Source organism: Convolutriloba macropyga, chromosome 6 (genome assembly GCF_964194025.1).
Source record: "Convolutriloba macropyga chromosome 6, txConMacr16.3, whole genome shotgun sequence".
Classification (NCBI taxonomy): domain Eukaryota; kingdom Metazoa; phylum Xenacoelomorpha; order Acoela; family Convolutidae; genus Convolutriloba; species Convolutriloba macropyga.
Genome location: NC_134473.1, coordinates 50,712,004 through 50,727,539, shown reverse-complemented (window position 1 = coordinate 50,727,539; position 15,536 = coordinate 50,712,004). Strand labels below are relative to the sequence as shown.

Sequence of the window (15,536 nt, the reverse complement as noted above, 5' to 3'; positions counted from 1 at the left end):
TTCGATTTTTTACAAGCTAAAAAACATAAGCACCCGGGTCGAATGTCCTCCCTAAAATCCTCCCATTTTGATGTATGAGTGGGGGGGGGGGGTAATTTGTCTATGAGGGGTAAATTGATGTAAGAGTGTGGGGGTAATTTGTTCAGAGGGGGTAAAATGATGTATAAGTTGGGCTGCAATGGGAGGACTTTTGAATTACCCCCTGGCTGAAATTGCCATGTAAGAGTGGGCTGCAATGGGCTGCAATGGGAGGACTTTTCATGAATTACCCCTGACTGAAATTGCCATGTGAGAGTGGGCTGCAATGGGTTGCAATGGGAGGACTTTTCAGGAATTACCCCCTGACTGAAATTGCCATATAAGAGTGGGCTGCAATGGGCTGCAATGGGAGGACTTTTCAAGATTTGCCCCACCATGACTGAAATTGCCATGTAAGAGTGGGCTGCACTGGGCTGCAATGGGAGGACTTTTCAGGAATTAAGAGTTGGGCTGCCAAGGGGGGTAAAATGGTGTAAGAGTGCGGGGGTAATTTGTTCAGAGAGGGTAAAATGATGTAAGAGTTGGGATGCCAAGGGGGGTAAAACGTTGTAAGAGTGAGGCGGTAATTTGTTCAGAGGGGGTAAAATGATGTAATAGTTGGGCTGCCAAGGGGGGTAAAATGGTGTAGGAGTGAGGGGGTAATTTGTCCAGAGAGGGTAAAATGAAGTAATTGTTGGGCTGCCATGGGGGGTCAAATGTTGTGAGAGTGAGGGAATAATTTGTCCAGAGGGAGTAACATGAGCTAAGATTTGAGCTGCCAAGAGGGTAAAATGGTTTAAGAGTGAGGGGGTAATTTGTCCAGAGGGAGTAAAATGATGAAAGAGTTGGACTGCCAAGGGCGTAAAATGGTGTAAGAGTGATGGGGTAATTTGTTCGGAGGGGGTTTAATGATGTAAGAGTTGGGCTGCCGAGGGGGGTAAAATGGTGTAAGAGTGGGGGTTAATTTGTCCAGAGGGGGTAACATGAGCTAAAGTTTGAGCTGCCAAGGGGGGTAAAATGGTGTAAGAGTGAGGGGGTAATTTGTCCAGAGATGGTAAAATTATGTAAGAGTTGGGCTGCCAAGGGGGGTAGAATGTTGTAAGAGTGAGGGGTTAATTTGTCCAGAGGGGGTAACATGAGCTAAGGTTTGAGCTGCCAAGGGGGGTAAAATGGTGTAAGAGTGAGGGGGTAATTTGTCCAGAGGGGGTAAAATGATGTAAGAGTTGGGCTGCCAGGGGGGGGGGGGTAAACTGGTGTCTGGTGTAAGAGTGAGGGGGTAATTTGTTCGGAGCGGGTTTGATCATGTAAGAGTTGGGCTGCCAAGGGGGGTAGAATGTTGTAGAGTGAGGGGTTAATTTGTCCAGAGGGGGTAACATGAGCTAAGGTTTGAGCTGCCAAGGGGGGTAAAATGGTGTAAGAGTGGGGGGGTAATTTGTCCAGAGTGGGTAAAATGATGTAAGAGTTGGGCTGCCAGGGGGGGGGGGTAAACTGGTGTAAGAGTGAGGGGGTAATTTGTTCGGAGCGGGTTTGATGATGTAAGAGTTGGGCTGCCAAGGGGGGTAGAATTTTCTAAGAGTGAGGGGTTAATTTGTCCAGGGCGGGTAACATGAGCTAAGGTTTGAGCTGCCAAGGGGGGTAAAATGGTGTAAGAGTGAGGGGGTAATTTCTTCAGAGGGGTAAAATGAGGTAAGAGTCGGGCTGCCAAGGGGCGTAAAATGGTGTAAGAGTGAGGGGGTAATTTGTCCAGAGGGGGTAAAATGATGTAAGAGTTGGGCTGCCAGGGGGGTAAACTGGTGTAAAAGTGAGGGGGTAATTTGTTCGGAGCGGGTTTATTGATGTAAGAGTTGGGCTGCCAAGGGAGTAAAATGGTGTAAGAGTGAAGGGGTAATTTGTTCGGAGCGGATTTAATGATGTAAGAGTTGGGCTGCCAAGGGGGGTAAAATGGGGTAAGAGTGGGGGTTAATTTGTCCAGAGGGGGTAACATGAGCTAAAGTTTGAGCTGCCAAGGGGGGTAAAATGGTGTAAGAGTGAGGGGGTAATTTGTCCAGAGATGGTAAAATTATGTAAGAGTTGGGCTGCCAAGGGGGGTAGAATGTTGTAAGAGTGAGGGGTTAATTTGTCCAGAGGGGGTAACATGAGCTAAGGTTTGAGCTGCCAAGGGGGGTAAAATGGTGTAAGAGTGAGGGGGTAATTTGTCCAGAGTGGGTAAAATGATGTAAGAGTTGGGCTGCCAGGGGGGGGGGTAAACTGGTGTAAGAGTGAGGGGGTAATTTGTTCGGAGCGGGTTTGATGATGTAAGAGTTGTGCTGCCAAGGGGGGTAGAATGTTCTAAGAGTGAGGGGTTAATTTGTCCAGGGCGGGTAACATGAGCTAAGGTTTGAGCTGCCAAGGGGGGTAAAATGGTGTAAGAGTGAGGGGGTAATTTCTTCAGAGGGGTAAAATGAGGTAAGAGTCGGGCTGCCAAGGGGCGTAAAATGGTGTAAGAGTGAGGGGGTAATTTGTCCAGAGGGGGTAAAATGATGTAAGAGTTGGGCTGCCAGGGGGGTAAACTGGTGTAAAAGTGAGGGGGTAATTTGTTCGGAGCGGGTTTATTGATGTAAGAGTTGGGCTGCCAAGGGAGTAAAATGGTGTAAGAGTGAAGGGGTAATTTGTTCGGAGCGGATTTAATGATGTAAGAGTTGGGCTGCCAAGGGGGGTAAAATGGTGTAAGAGTGGGGGTTAATTTGTCCAGAGGGGGTAACATGAGCTACGGTTTGAGCTGCCAAGGGGGGTAAAATGGTGTAAGAGTGAGGGGGTAATTTGTCCAGAGATGGTAAAATTATGTAAGAGTTGGGCTGCCAAGGGGGGTAGAATGTTGTAAGAGTGAGGGGTTAATTTGTCCAGAGGGGGTAACATGAGCTAAGGTTTGAGCTGCCAAGGGGGGTAAAATGGTGTAAGAGTGAGGGGGTAATTTGTTCAGAGTGGGTAAAATGATGTAAGAGTTGGGCTGCCAGGGGGGGGGGGGTAAACTGGTGTAAGAGTGAGGGGGTAATTTGTTCGGAGCGGGTTTGATGATGTAAGAGTTGGGCTGCCAAGGGGGGTAGAATGTTCTAAGAGTGAGGGGTTAATTTGTCCAGGGCGGGTAACATGAGCTAAGGTTTGAGCTGCCAAGGGGGGTAAAATGGTGTAAGAGTGAGGGGGTAATTTCTTCAGAGGGGTAAAATGAGGTAAGAGTCGGGCTGCCAAGGGGCGTAAAATGGTGTAAGAGTGAGGGGGTAATTTGTCCAGAGGGGGTAAAATGATGTAAGAGTTGGGCTGCCAGGGGGGTAAACTGGTGTAAAAGTGAGGGGGTAATTTGTTCGGAGAGGGTTTATTGATGTAAGAGTTGGGCTGCCAAGGGAGTAAAATGGTGTAAGAGTGAAGGGGTAATTTGTTCGGAGCGGATTTAATGATGTAAGAGTTGGGCTGCCAAGGGGGGTAAAATGGTGTAAGAGTGGGGGTTAATTTGTCCAGAGGGGGTAACATGAGCTACGGTTTGAGCTGCCAAGGGGGGTAAAATGGTGTAAGAGTGAGGGGGTAATTTGTCCAGAGATGGTAAAATTATGTAAGAGTTGGGCTGCCAAGGGGGGTAGAATGTTGTAAGAGTGAGGGGTTAATTTGTCCAGAGGGGGTAACATGAGCTAAGGTTTGAGCTGCCAAGGGGGGTAAAATGGTGTAAGAGTGAGGGGGTAATTTGTCCAGAGGGGGTAAAATGATGTAAAAGTTGGGCTGCCAGGGTGGGGGGGGGGGTAAACTGGTGTAAGAGTGAGGGGGTAATTTGTTCGGAGCGGGTTTGATGATGTAAGAGTTGGGCTGCCAAGGGGGGTAGAATGTTGTAAGAGTGAGGGGTTAATTTGTCCAGGGCGGGTAACATGAGCTAAGGTTTGAGCTGCCAAGGGGGGTAAAATGGTGTAAGAGTGAGGGGGTAATTTCTTCAGAGGGGTAAAATGAGGTAAGAGTCGGGCTGCCAAGGGGCGTAAAATGGTGTAAGAGTGAGGGGGTAATTTGTCCAGAGGGGGTAAAATGATGTAAGAGTTGGGCTGCCAGGGGGGTAAACTGGTGTAAGAGTGAGGGGGTAATTTGTTCGGAGCGGGTTTATTGATGTAAGAGTTGGGCTGCCAAGGGAGTAAAATGGTGTAAGAGTGAAGGGGTAATTTGTTCGGAGCGGATTTAATGATGTAAGAGTTGGGCTGCCAAGGGGGGTAGAATGTTGTAAGAGTGAGGGGTTAATTTGTCCAGAGGGGGTAACATGAGCTAAGGTTTGAGCTGCCAAGGGGGCTAAAATGGTGTAAGAGTGAGGGGGTAATTTGTCCAGAGGGGGTAAAATGATGTAAGAGTTGGGCTGCCAGGGGGGGGGGGGGGTAAACTTGTGTAAGAGTGAGGGGGTAATTTGTTCGGAGCGGCTTTAATGATGTAAGAGTTGGGCTGCAAAGGGGGGTAAAATGGTGTAAGAGTGAGGGGGTAATTTCTTCAGAGGGGTAAAATGAGGTAAGAGTCGGGCTGCCAAGGGGCGTAAAATGTTGTAATAGTGAGGGGTTAATTTGTCCAGAGGGGGTAAAATGATGTAAGAGTTGGGCTGCCAGGGGGGGGGGGGGTAAACTGGTGTAAGAGTGAGGGGGTAATTTGTTCGGAGCGGGTTTAATGATGTAAGAGTTGGGCTGCCAAGGGGGTAAAATGGTGTAAGAGTGAGGGGGTAATTTGTCCAGAGGGGGTAAAATGATGTAAGAGTTGGGCTGCCAGGGGGGGGGGGTAAACTGGTGTAAGAGTGAGGGGGTAATTTGTTCGGAGGGGGTTTAATGATGTAAGAGTTGGGCTGCCAAGGGGGGTAAAATGGTGTAAGAGTGAGGGGTTAATTTGTCCAGAGGGGGTAAAATGATGTAAGAGTTGGGCTGCCAGGGGGGGGGGGGGGGTAAACTGGTGTAAGACTGAGGGGGTAATTTGTTCGGAGGGGGTTTAATGATGTAAGAGTTGGGCTGCCAAGGGGGGTTGAACGTTGTAAGAGTGAGGGGTTAATTTGTCCAGAGGGGGGTAACATGAGCTAAGGTTTGAGCTGCCAAGGGGAGTAAAATGGTGTAAGAGTGAGGGGGTAATTTGTCCAGAGGGGGTAAAATGATGTAAGAGTTGGGCTGCCAGGGGGGGGGGGGGTAAACTGGTGTAGGAGTGAGGGGGTAATTTGTTCGGAGGGGGTTTAATGATGTAAGAGTTGGGCTGCCAAGGGGGGTAAAATGGTGTAAGAGTGAGGGGGTAATTTGTCCAGAGGGGGTAAAATGATGTAAGAGTTGGGCTGCCAGGGGGGGGGGGTAAACTTGTGTAAGAGTGAGGGGGTAATTTGTTCGGAGCGGCTTTAATGATGTAAGAGTTGGGCTGCCAAGGGGGGTAAAATGGTGTAAGAGTGAGGGGGTAATTTCTTCAGAGGGGTAAGATGAGGTAAGAGTCGGGCTGCCAAGGGGCGTAAAATGGTGTAAGAGTGAGGGGGTAATTTTTCCAGAGGGGGTAAAATAATGTAAGAGTTGGACTGCCAGGGGTGGGGGGGGGTGGGGGTAAACTGGTGTAAGAGTGAGGGGGTAATTTGTTCGGAGCGGGTTTAATGATGTAAGAGTTGGGCTGCCAAGGGGGGTAAAATGGTGCAAGAGTGAGGGGTAATTTGTCCAGAGGGGTAAAATTATGTAAGAGTTGGGCTGCCAAGGGGGGTAAAATGTTGTAAGAATGAGGGGGTAATTTGTTCAGAGGGGGTAAATTGATGTAATAGTTGGGCTGCCAAAGGGGATAAAATGGTGTAAGAGTGAGGGGGTAATTCGTTCAGAGGGGGTAAAGTGATGTAAGAGTTGGGCTGCCAAGGGGGTAGAATGGTGTAAGTGTGAGGGGGTAATTTGTTCTGAGGGGGTAAAACGATGTAAGAGTGAGGGGGTAATTTGTTGAGATGGGGCAATTCTTAAAAATTTTATTCATATATGGACCGTCAAGAGTTGGACAAGCTTTGGTGGTCTGGAGAATAAGGCGACGCAGCTGAGGGTACAGAGGATGTGGGTTCAAGAATGGCAGTCTTCTGTTATGGGGGCTAAAAATGTAACATTGAGGGGGTAAAATTTTGTAAGAGTTGGTCTGCCGGGGGGGGGGGGGTAAAATGATGTAAGAGTTGGGCTGCCAAGGGGGGTAAAATGATGTAAAAGTGGGGCTGCAATGGGAGGATTTTTCTGGAAAATGCAGCTCAAAACTCTTAGATCTTTTTGGGCTGCATTGGGCTTCCAAGGGGGTTAAAATGGTGTAAGAGTGAGGGGGTAAAAGACAAATTAACCCCCCACTCCTACAGCTTTTTTGGTCTGCCAAGGGGAGTAAAATGGTGAAAGATTGAGGGGGTAAAAGACAAATTACCCCCGACCTCTTACATCGTTTTACCCCCCTCGGCAGACCATAAAAGATGTAAGAGTGGGGGGTTAATTTGTCTTTTACCCCCTCAATCTTACACCATTTTACCCCCCTTGGAAGCCCAATGCAGCCCAAAAAGACGTAAGAGTTTTGAGCTGCCTTTTCCTAAAAAAATCCTCCCATTGCAGCCCCACTCTTACATCATTTTGGGCGGAAAAATTCAACCCGGGCAGTTTTTGATCGATGGAAGGAACCCAATGTCCGGGACCAAGCCTTGCAGTGTGACCCGCTTGATACGTAAGGTGTCTGTTTTATTGGCAAAAGCACCGCGGCTATGCCAATAGCTATTCAGATATAGTTGATTAACGGCTGTACCTACTTTTTAGACCAAATTGATAAGAATTACCTGATTAAGAACTATTTAGTAGGTAAATTGTTATGTTTTGTATTTTTCTTGCCTGATTAAAGTGGGGAGAACGCAACCCTCTATTGATTATCGAAAAACGCGCTTTGTAATTTAAATGTCATGTGTAACTAATTTTCTGAATCTCATTACTGTCATATGGGCTGTATGGCTGACGCAGTATCGCAGCGTTTAGCGTTTAGCCAATAATCTAAAAATGAAAAATTCGACCGACAATTTACGTAAAAGGAACAAGTAGAGCAATTCTGGTCATGTGAGCTGTGATTGGTCAATTTGAAACGCTATTTCTTCAGCTGAGAAACACACGGCAGAGCTATTATCAACTAGGCAAGGAAAATTTATTCACAGTGGTCTGTTGTACCAGAAATTGTTCTGGATTGCTTACTCTGCTAGTTGTGATCCATAATGGGGTAAAGCAATTCAATTAATCCTTTACTTACAATTGTTTGTATTTGCAGCTTGAAGTCCGGCCCTGGCACCACCACTTCCACTGGAGGATGATGCCAGCAGGAACTGACCAGATGGACTAGAACCTCTAAAATACAAAATCACGCCTCTTTCCGATTGATATTTCCTAGTCGAGGGTTTGAATTGCGAAAAAGAACGTTGTCGACCGATATTGGGAAAAAGAAGTTGGGTCGGCCTTAGAGGTCAAGGTCAGCCATGGGTTGATATTTTTTCGTTGTTGGTCGTTCATGGTTCAACTGATGTGTCAGGTTTGACCACGGGTTGATCGATTATTGTCATGTTCGATCATGGGTTAACCGAAATGTGTCAGTGTTGTGCGAATACGTCCTTCTCAAAAAATAATGGCTTTTTTCTGACCAACGTAATGTTCAAATGAAACCAAACGTGAGGTCAAAAATCCCCTGTGCATGGGCAGTCAGAAAAACCAAGACGTTTTGGTCTAACTTGCCAACGAAAAAAGTTGTCTGTTTTTAGTATTCTTCACAGGTAGTATTGGATTTGAATAAAGTCTGAGTCGACCAAGCTAGCTAAGTGAAGACTGTGGGTAAACTTAAAGAGTTTGGGTCTACTATGTTTGGGTATGAAAAAAATGGGGTCGATCGTACTTTGTGCATGGAATTACCAATGGTCGACCATAATACATTTATGAAAAGACAATCGCTCACAAAAATTAAAGATAGCTCTTTGCATGCTTGAAAAATTGGACATAAACTGTTATAACTGTTTATCACAAAGCATTCTATTTTTTTCCAAAAGTCAATTTGGTTTCCGAAATAAACGGTCTTGTGTGCATGCAATTCTTTCTGTTGTCGAAGATATTCTTACGTGTTTTGATGAACGATCCACTGGAGCCGCTTGTTTTGTAGATTTGAAAAAAGCTTTTGATACAATAGATCACGCAATCCTTTTGCAAAAACTTGATCGTTATGGTTTCAGGGGTAAAATTAATGGGCTTTTACATTGTTCTGGGCCCCTTGCTATTTTTGCTATACATCAATGACATACCGGACTCTATAGAACACAGCAAAGTTACACTTTATGCGGATGATACTGTAATTTTTGCTTATTCTTCAAACGCAACAGCTCAAGAAAAGTTACAAAAAGATCTTAGTGATGCAGATGACTGGTGTAATAGAAACAAGCTCACCATCGACACTAAACAAAGCTAAGTAATCTTGTTTGGACGTCAAAAAACCAATCTCAACTTGTCTCTGCAAAATTGCACACTGGAAACTGTTTCACAGTTTAAGTACCTAGGAATTATGTTGGACCCAAAGCTGAACTTTGAGTCTCATATAAACGAAGTGTTGAAAAAACTTGCACGCTTTAATGGTTTAATGTACCGTGCAAGAGACTGTTTTTCAAAGACTTCTTTGTTGCGGTCATATCAAACATACTGTAAACCAATTATCATGTACGGTCTTTTAGCTTATGGTTCGGCTGCTCAATCAAAAATAGACAAAATTCTTTCAATGCAGAACAAAATTTTGCGCATCATTTTTAACAAAAGTACATCAGATCATGTTCAGCATCTTTTTGAATCCTATGAAATTAAAACCGTCTATGACTTATTTTTTGATCGACTCTTTACCGAAGCTCTTTGTCAGTATTTCAAAATTTCGTGCATAAAATTGAATATCTGGGACGACTTGCTACAAAATAATCAACGAATTACGCGGAACTCCTCTCGTGGTCTGTTCAAACCACTTAAGCATCGAACAAAAACCAAGGAAAAGTCGCTGAATAATAGTATTATAAAGGCGTTGAATTTTCTTCTCGACCATGGTTTGCTGGAAAATTTACTTTCGACGGTTACGTGCAAAGATGTGAAACGAGAAATGAAAAACACACTGAAAGTATATATTAAGGATAATGCTACTCTGGTGAGCTTGTTTTTTAAGTAGGATTGCACAGCTCTGTTCCTGATGGTTTTGAGGGCACAATTTAAAGAGCTGTTGAGCTCGTTTTTCGTCCTTGTGGAGTCACTGTACATTTTTCTTGTGTGTATTCCTGACCTTCTACTCAATTTAATTTAATTTAATTTAATAATTTAATAAATATTTTAAGTTCTGTTAATTTATTCAAACGTTTTAATTGTTCTTGGCTTGTTGAAATTGACCAACGAAGATGGCCTAGTGGTCCCCTATTTGGTTAAAAACTAAAAAACATTTGGCAAACTTCTTACTATTTATCTTATGTTGGATTGGTTTTTGTGATGCTGAGAGACTTAGCTTTGAAAAAGCTTCGGTAACTGCTTTCCTGGGGAAACGGTTTGACTTCTGCTTCTCTTCAATTAAAAAAATTGAAAAAAAAGAATCAATCAAAAATGCCACATCGTATGAAAAACGCTTGGTTGGCCTACATCGGACATGAAAATACCTAGGTTCAACCCTAATGATGGTATGAAAAGACCGTTGGTGAGCTTATTAGGGTATCAAAAAACCGCATGTAGACCCATGAAAAGAATTTGGGTCGATTTTAGTGGTGCGCTCGACTACGTATTTAAATGAAGGACATTACGCCCCACTTTGACATCATTGGTGTTTTTATATGGACTACCACTTGACTAGAGTTTGATTACGAGAACACATGAAAAATAACAATAGAATCGGTTAGAGTTTCGGGATGTAAGTCACAGTCTAGAACTGACTTTGCTGAAATCAAGAAACCTTGCTTGAAAAAAAAAGAAGAAACCATGCAATTATTCATTCAGTTTGTATCACTAGAAGAAACCATGCAATTATTCATTTTCAGCTCTCCGATTCGATTTACTTGAAAAACTAAAAGTTTTTTATTTCAGATATTGAGCTGATTTTGAACCAATAAAGGAAACGTTTTTATAAACGCCAAAAGTTCTTTCATAAATTTGTATGCCGGGAACAATTTTAAAAATTTGTGACTTTGTGCTGGCTACTTGTCAAACTATCGTAATTGTCAAAGTATCGTACTTGTCAAACTATCGTAATTATGGGAACAACCAGTGTTCAAGCAAGCTCACGTCCAGTTTCGACGATACCGGTGCGCACTGAAAGTAGAGAGAGCAACCAAACAGGGTTTAAATATGAATGTCACCTTGATCGTATTGCTGCTGAATCGCCACTGAAAGACATATCCTGTCGGGCATTCTGGGTCGGCGTCCTCCGTGCAAGTATGTCCGCCAGGCCGCCTACAGCAACATTAGTAGAACAAAATGATGAAACGCAAAAAAAAAGATCTATGAGCTATAGCAAAATTTTCACTGCGCCGGAAATGTGACGTACTGCTCCGATTATAAGATATTCATTCGATAAATTTCTAAACCAATCACATCTCCTTTACTGAAATGAGTGCAAAAACGAACCAATCGCAATGGAGCGGTGAGGTTTTGGATTTTATCAATTATCAAGACAAGAAAATTCGAGCCAGATAAGTCTCATTTTTTAAAAAAAGGAGCAAGGTAATTGCGCGCCATGGCTCAGCGACCTGTGGAACTTAATTGACATGGATCTATCGCGCCGAAAAAAATTTTGTTTTATATTTGCAATTTCCACACAGTTTCGGTACTCTTGAAGGTCCCGGGTCATATTTTTCCGCCCAAAATGATATAAGAGTGGGGCTGCAATGGGATGATTTTTTTAAAAAATGCAGCTCAAAACTCTTACGTCTTTCTGGGCTGCATTAGGCTTCCAACGGGGGTAAAATGCTGTAAGAGTGAGGGGGTAAAAAACAAATTGATCCCCCACTCTTACATCTTTTTGGTCTGTCAAGGGGGGTAAAATGGTGCAAGAGTTCGTGGGTAATCTCTCCATTACCCCCAAATTCTTATATCATTTTACCCCTTGACAGACCAAAAAAATGTAAAAGTGGGGGGCTAACTTGTATTTTACCCCCTCACTCTCAAACCATTTTACATCCATTGGAAGCCCAATGCAGCCCAAAAAGACGTGAGAGTTTTCAGCTGCATTTTCCTAAAATAACCTCCCATTGCAGCCCCACTCTTACATAATTTTACCCCTCTGAACAAATTACCCCATCACTCTTACACCATTTTACCCCCTTGGTAGCTCAACGCTTAGATCATTTACCCCTTCAATCTTACGTTGTTACGTTGTTTTAGCCCCCATACTTGAAGACTGCCAGTCTTGAACTCATTGCAACCCATTGCAGCCCTCTCTTACATGGTTATTTCGATTCGGGGGGGGGGGGGGGTAATTCCTCAAAAGTCTTCCCATTAAAGCCTATTGCAGCCCACTCTTACATGGCAATTTTGATCAGGGGAGGAGGGGTAATTCCTCAAAAGTCCTCCTATTGCAGACCAACCCCTACATCAATTTACCCCCCCCCCCATAAACATATTACCCCCCACACACTCTTACAACAAAATGGGAGGATTTTAGGAAAGACATTTGACCCGGGGTCGGCCTAGAACTACGATGCGACTCGCTTCTTTACCCCACTTCCTGTTTCGGCGTGACCAAAATCCTCCAATTTGACTTTACAAACCGTCAAAATTTATGTATACGTCTTAGAAACTTGACCGATTAACGTCAGGCAATTTGCTCTTCGACAAACGGTAGACTTCGGCAGTAGTCAACTGGGGCTTAGGGATGATTGCTTTGGGAGGAACGAGTAGAGTCCGAGGGGGTCAAGAGTTCGGGAGGGGGGGTTAATCAATGGGAGGGTGCTGGACGAGAGGGGGTCCAAATAAACTGTTGGAGGCGATTGTACGGGGAGTGCTGGGAGTTTAAGTCGGTGGGGGTTACCCCCCAAAAATTTGCACCCCACCAGTTTTAGCAGAGATGAGATGTACTTCTTCTTATATTAAAAACTAAAACACAGCCATCTAACGTCGGGCAAATTGCTCTCAAAAAGCTCTAAGAGCACATAATACCCTCTGGGCGCTACCCGTTTATCCCGTTTTTGAGAGGAAAAGTCAAAAGCGTCAGACGAAAAATCGGTCAAGTGAAAATTCGCAGAAAAAAAGATCGACAGGACGAATATAATTGCTACAAACTTTGTTTGAGAGCAATTATTAATACTGACTTTCAAAAACACTTAAAACTGTGGAAACTTCTTATCACATCTGATCACCACAACTTCTGTTTTTATGAGCTCTAATGTAGAGATGTTGACTTTGTTAAAAGATCAAATTATTCGTTCTGGGGTAATAATATTGATATTTGAACAAAAAAAGAAACTCCAAACACCTATTACCGAACATTAATTCATCTCACCACCTAGGAAACAATAAAAGTCAAACGACTCTTCAAGAGGTGCCCGGAAAGTCTACCCTAGTTACATGTTCAAGGACACAATAAATTGCTTTTTATATTTATATTTTCCAGGATCAGCCTCATGTGGTAATTGATTAAAGAGAAATCTTTTTATAACCCAATAGGATAGAACAATTTGTCATGCACATTTGTTCCTAGCATCGAATTTTTATATATCTGACCGTGGAATAAATTAAACAAAACACTGATTAGCTGGGGTAGGGGCCCTGACGATCTTGAGATTTAATGTATTACACAAGATTTGTTTCAAAAAAAGAGTTACAGAAAACTATCCAATGAAATTTTTCAACTTTTCAGCTAACGGCCATATTTTCTCATGCCTAGCAAATATTCATCTTTCGTGCATTTTCGGTTGACAAGAAGGTCAAATTTCAGTTTTTCAGTAAAAGTATAGGTTCGTTAAACTATTTTTTAACTCAGTTGAAAATTTATAGTAATCTTGATTGCAACAAAACCAGTCAGACCAAACCAGACGACTGGAAATAAAATTCTTTTTAAGTTCCAATTTTATTTTCTTAAAAGAAAGCAATTTTTCATAAACACCAAATCATGATTAGTGCTGATTTCTCAAAAATAATGCATTTCCGAGACTCAAAATTTGAGATGCGAAAAGGTGGCAAGAAGTGTGGCATTGATAAATGTTATAACAATATCAGGGAAATATTTTTTTGCAAGAACTTCTCAATTTTAAGAAATCTGCCTTCGCACTGTTCCACCGAAACAAATCACAACGAGTATTTCTTGCGAGTCTACACTAATGAGAACACCTGATCACCGGAGAACTCCTGCCTTGGTCAATTGTTATCAACAAATTCTACAGGATATTTCAGTCCACTTGCACATGTTTGCCCTAGGGCAACGTGCTGTTTTACCTTATGGCTGTTTACGGGTCTATCCTAACATAGCTCCCCCACGAAATTGTAACACCCCTTATGGTATGTTTGCTATAATGGGGTGGAGGTTTACGTTATATGACTACTGTGCTGGAGAATAGGACTATAACGTTAAGGAATCTGATTTCTTATGTAATAGTACACTCTTTTTTATCTTGGATGTGCATTACATACCCTGGTGAGGGGGGCTGGTATGAGATCACAATAATAGATCAGGTTAACAAACGGCAGATTAAAGGGATCACAATTTGTGTCCTACCTCGGTTTGGAAAGGAGTCCTGGCCTGTCGACATGAAATCAGCCCTCAGTGTATTCGGTCTGCCCATGTTGGCTTCTGTGTTCTGGAACTCGCTGGGAGCGTTGTGCCTATACTGCTCCGATGTTTCACTAAAAGCACCAAAGTCAATAAAATGTCTTCGGTTGCTTATTAATTTCATTTATTTTATTTTGTTTCTCGAAAATATGCATTTGTTTTCAAATGTTTTGCACGTTTTCTAGTTTTGAAGGCTTGGTTCTTAATATTGAAAGAATAAACGTTGAATACCCGATAGATTTCATGAAGTGGAAACATTGAGTATAAATTTGTTTCAAAGTTAAATATTCTGCTTTCAATCTAGTTTTGGGTTTCTTTCTATAAAATCATTAAAGTGGTTCAAAACTTCCCATCAAAAATTTGTTCATAAAAAGTGAGCGGTTGTAGAGATATTTTTCTACTTTTTCTGAGTCACAACTTTCTTTCGAAATCCATTTTGCACCATATCACATAGTGTTGCTCATCATTCGTTAATTGTTCCGACCCCACTTGTGGGGGAAGGAACTATATACTCAAATGGGTTTTTTTTTTTTGTTCAGTGAATTTTGGCCGATCGATATATTCGTCGTAGAGAAATGTGAGTGGTATCATTAAAAAGCTGGTCCAGCGTAGAATTCAAAAGTAAAAAGATTTTTTTGAATTTCGTTTTTTTCGAGGAGTTATCGAGGATTGAAGTTTTGTGTGAACAATGGGATCTTTAGCATGATTGTTCACTTTTAGTACAATTTTCTTCAAACTAAGATCTTTTTTACGAAAACATTAATTCAAATTTCTATAAAAAGAATAAATTTTGAGTTCGTAAAAGTTGAATGCAAGGCGATAGAAAGACTAGTTCTGGTCTCATAGGGAAGTTCACTATCAAAAAAAAATCGAACTCTAATTGAGAGCCCTTTTTTTAATAAAACTTTTCTCTTTTTTGCTTTTTTAAGTCACCTAGAGACAAGTCACATTTTATATCGACGTTCTATTAATGACAAAACTCCTTTATAGTCGAATGAAGCGCAATGAACAAAAAACGTCGTTTTCAAGGAATTGCTCATGTTTTTTTTTGGCTTCGATTCTGAGTTTTCGTAATTTTGAATGAAATTTTGAATTTCTTTTTGAAGTTTTACTATTTTTTTTGGAGTCCTATGGTAGGGATTCATTGACTAACAGTGCAATATGTTCCATAATGAGCATTAAGTGAACATGTCTATTTCATTGAGGGGGCGGCTAATGGCTGTTAAGACTTAAAAAATAATTTTTCGAATTTTTTTTTGAATATTAAAGAATCATAATCTTATTATAGTGAATTGTAAGTCAGTCCAGGGGTGAGAGCACCCTCTTCCTTCCTACTGCAACCAAAATTAAACTGGTTAGCGGTTTTATCTTCTATCTATTGGTTATATGACTTCAATGACAAAAAATTTCAATTTTTTAAAATTTTTTTGGATTTTTACGTATTATTGGTTACTTTTGAAATCTTATCACATTATCCAAATATTGACAGTTCCCATTAGCTTAAAAACGATGTTCTGTGGATGACCAATAAAAATTTTAAACAAAAATTTATGGTTTAAATGGCTTCGACACGTTCTTCTTGCACTTTTCTACTGATTTTTTGGTTTTCTCCTGTTTTTTTTGTTGTTTTAATAGTCATTATACTTACTGTGATCTCATAATGAATACCTATGCATGACAAACATAAATGTACTGCCACCGGGGCATCTTTGAGCGTTTTTATTGACTTCCGTTGAAAGCTATTGAATTTAATGTCTGTTAAA

General features: G+C 42.1%; 1 protein-coding gene across 1 annotated transcript in view; it reads right to left on the bottom strand.

Annotated features, from left to right (window-relative positions):
- Window positions 1–15,536, bottom strand: part of LOC142341338 (uncharacterized) — a 165,901-nt gene that overhangs the window by 101,083 nt on the left and 49,282 nt on the right. Inside the window, exons 5-7 of the mRNA XM_075392265.1 lie at window positions 13,720–13,847; window positions 10,367–10,460; window positions 7,267–7,361 (exon numbers count right to left, since the gene is read on the bottom strand). Coding sequence (XP_075248380.1) covers window positions 7,267–7,361; window positions 10,367–10,460; window positions 13,720–13,847 — 317 coding nt within the window. The remainder of the gene's footprint in view (window positions 1–7,266; window positions 7,362–10,366; window positions 10,461–13,719; window positions 13,848–15,536) is intronic.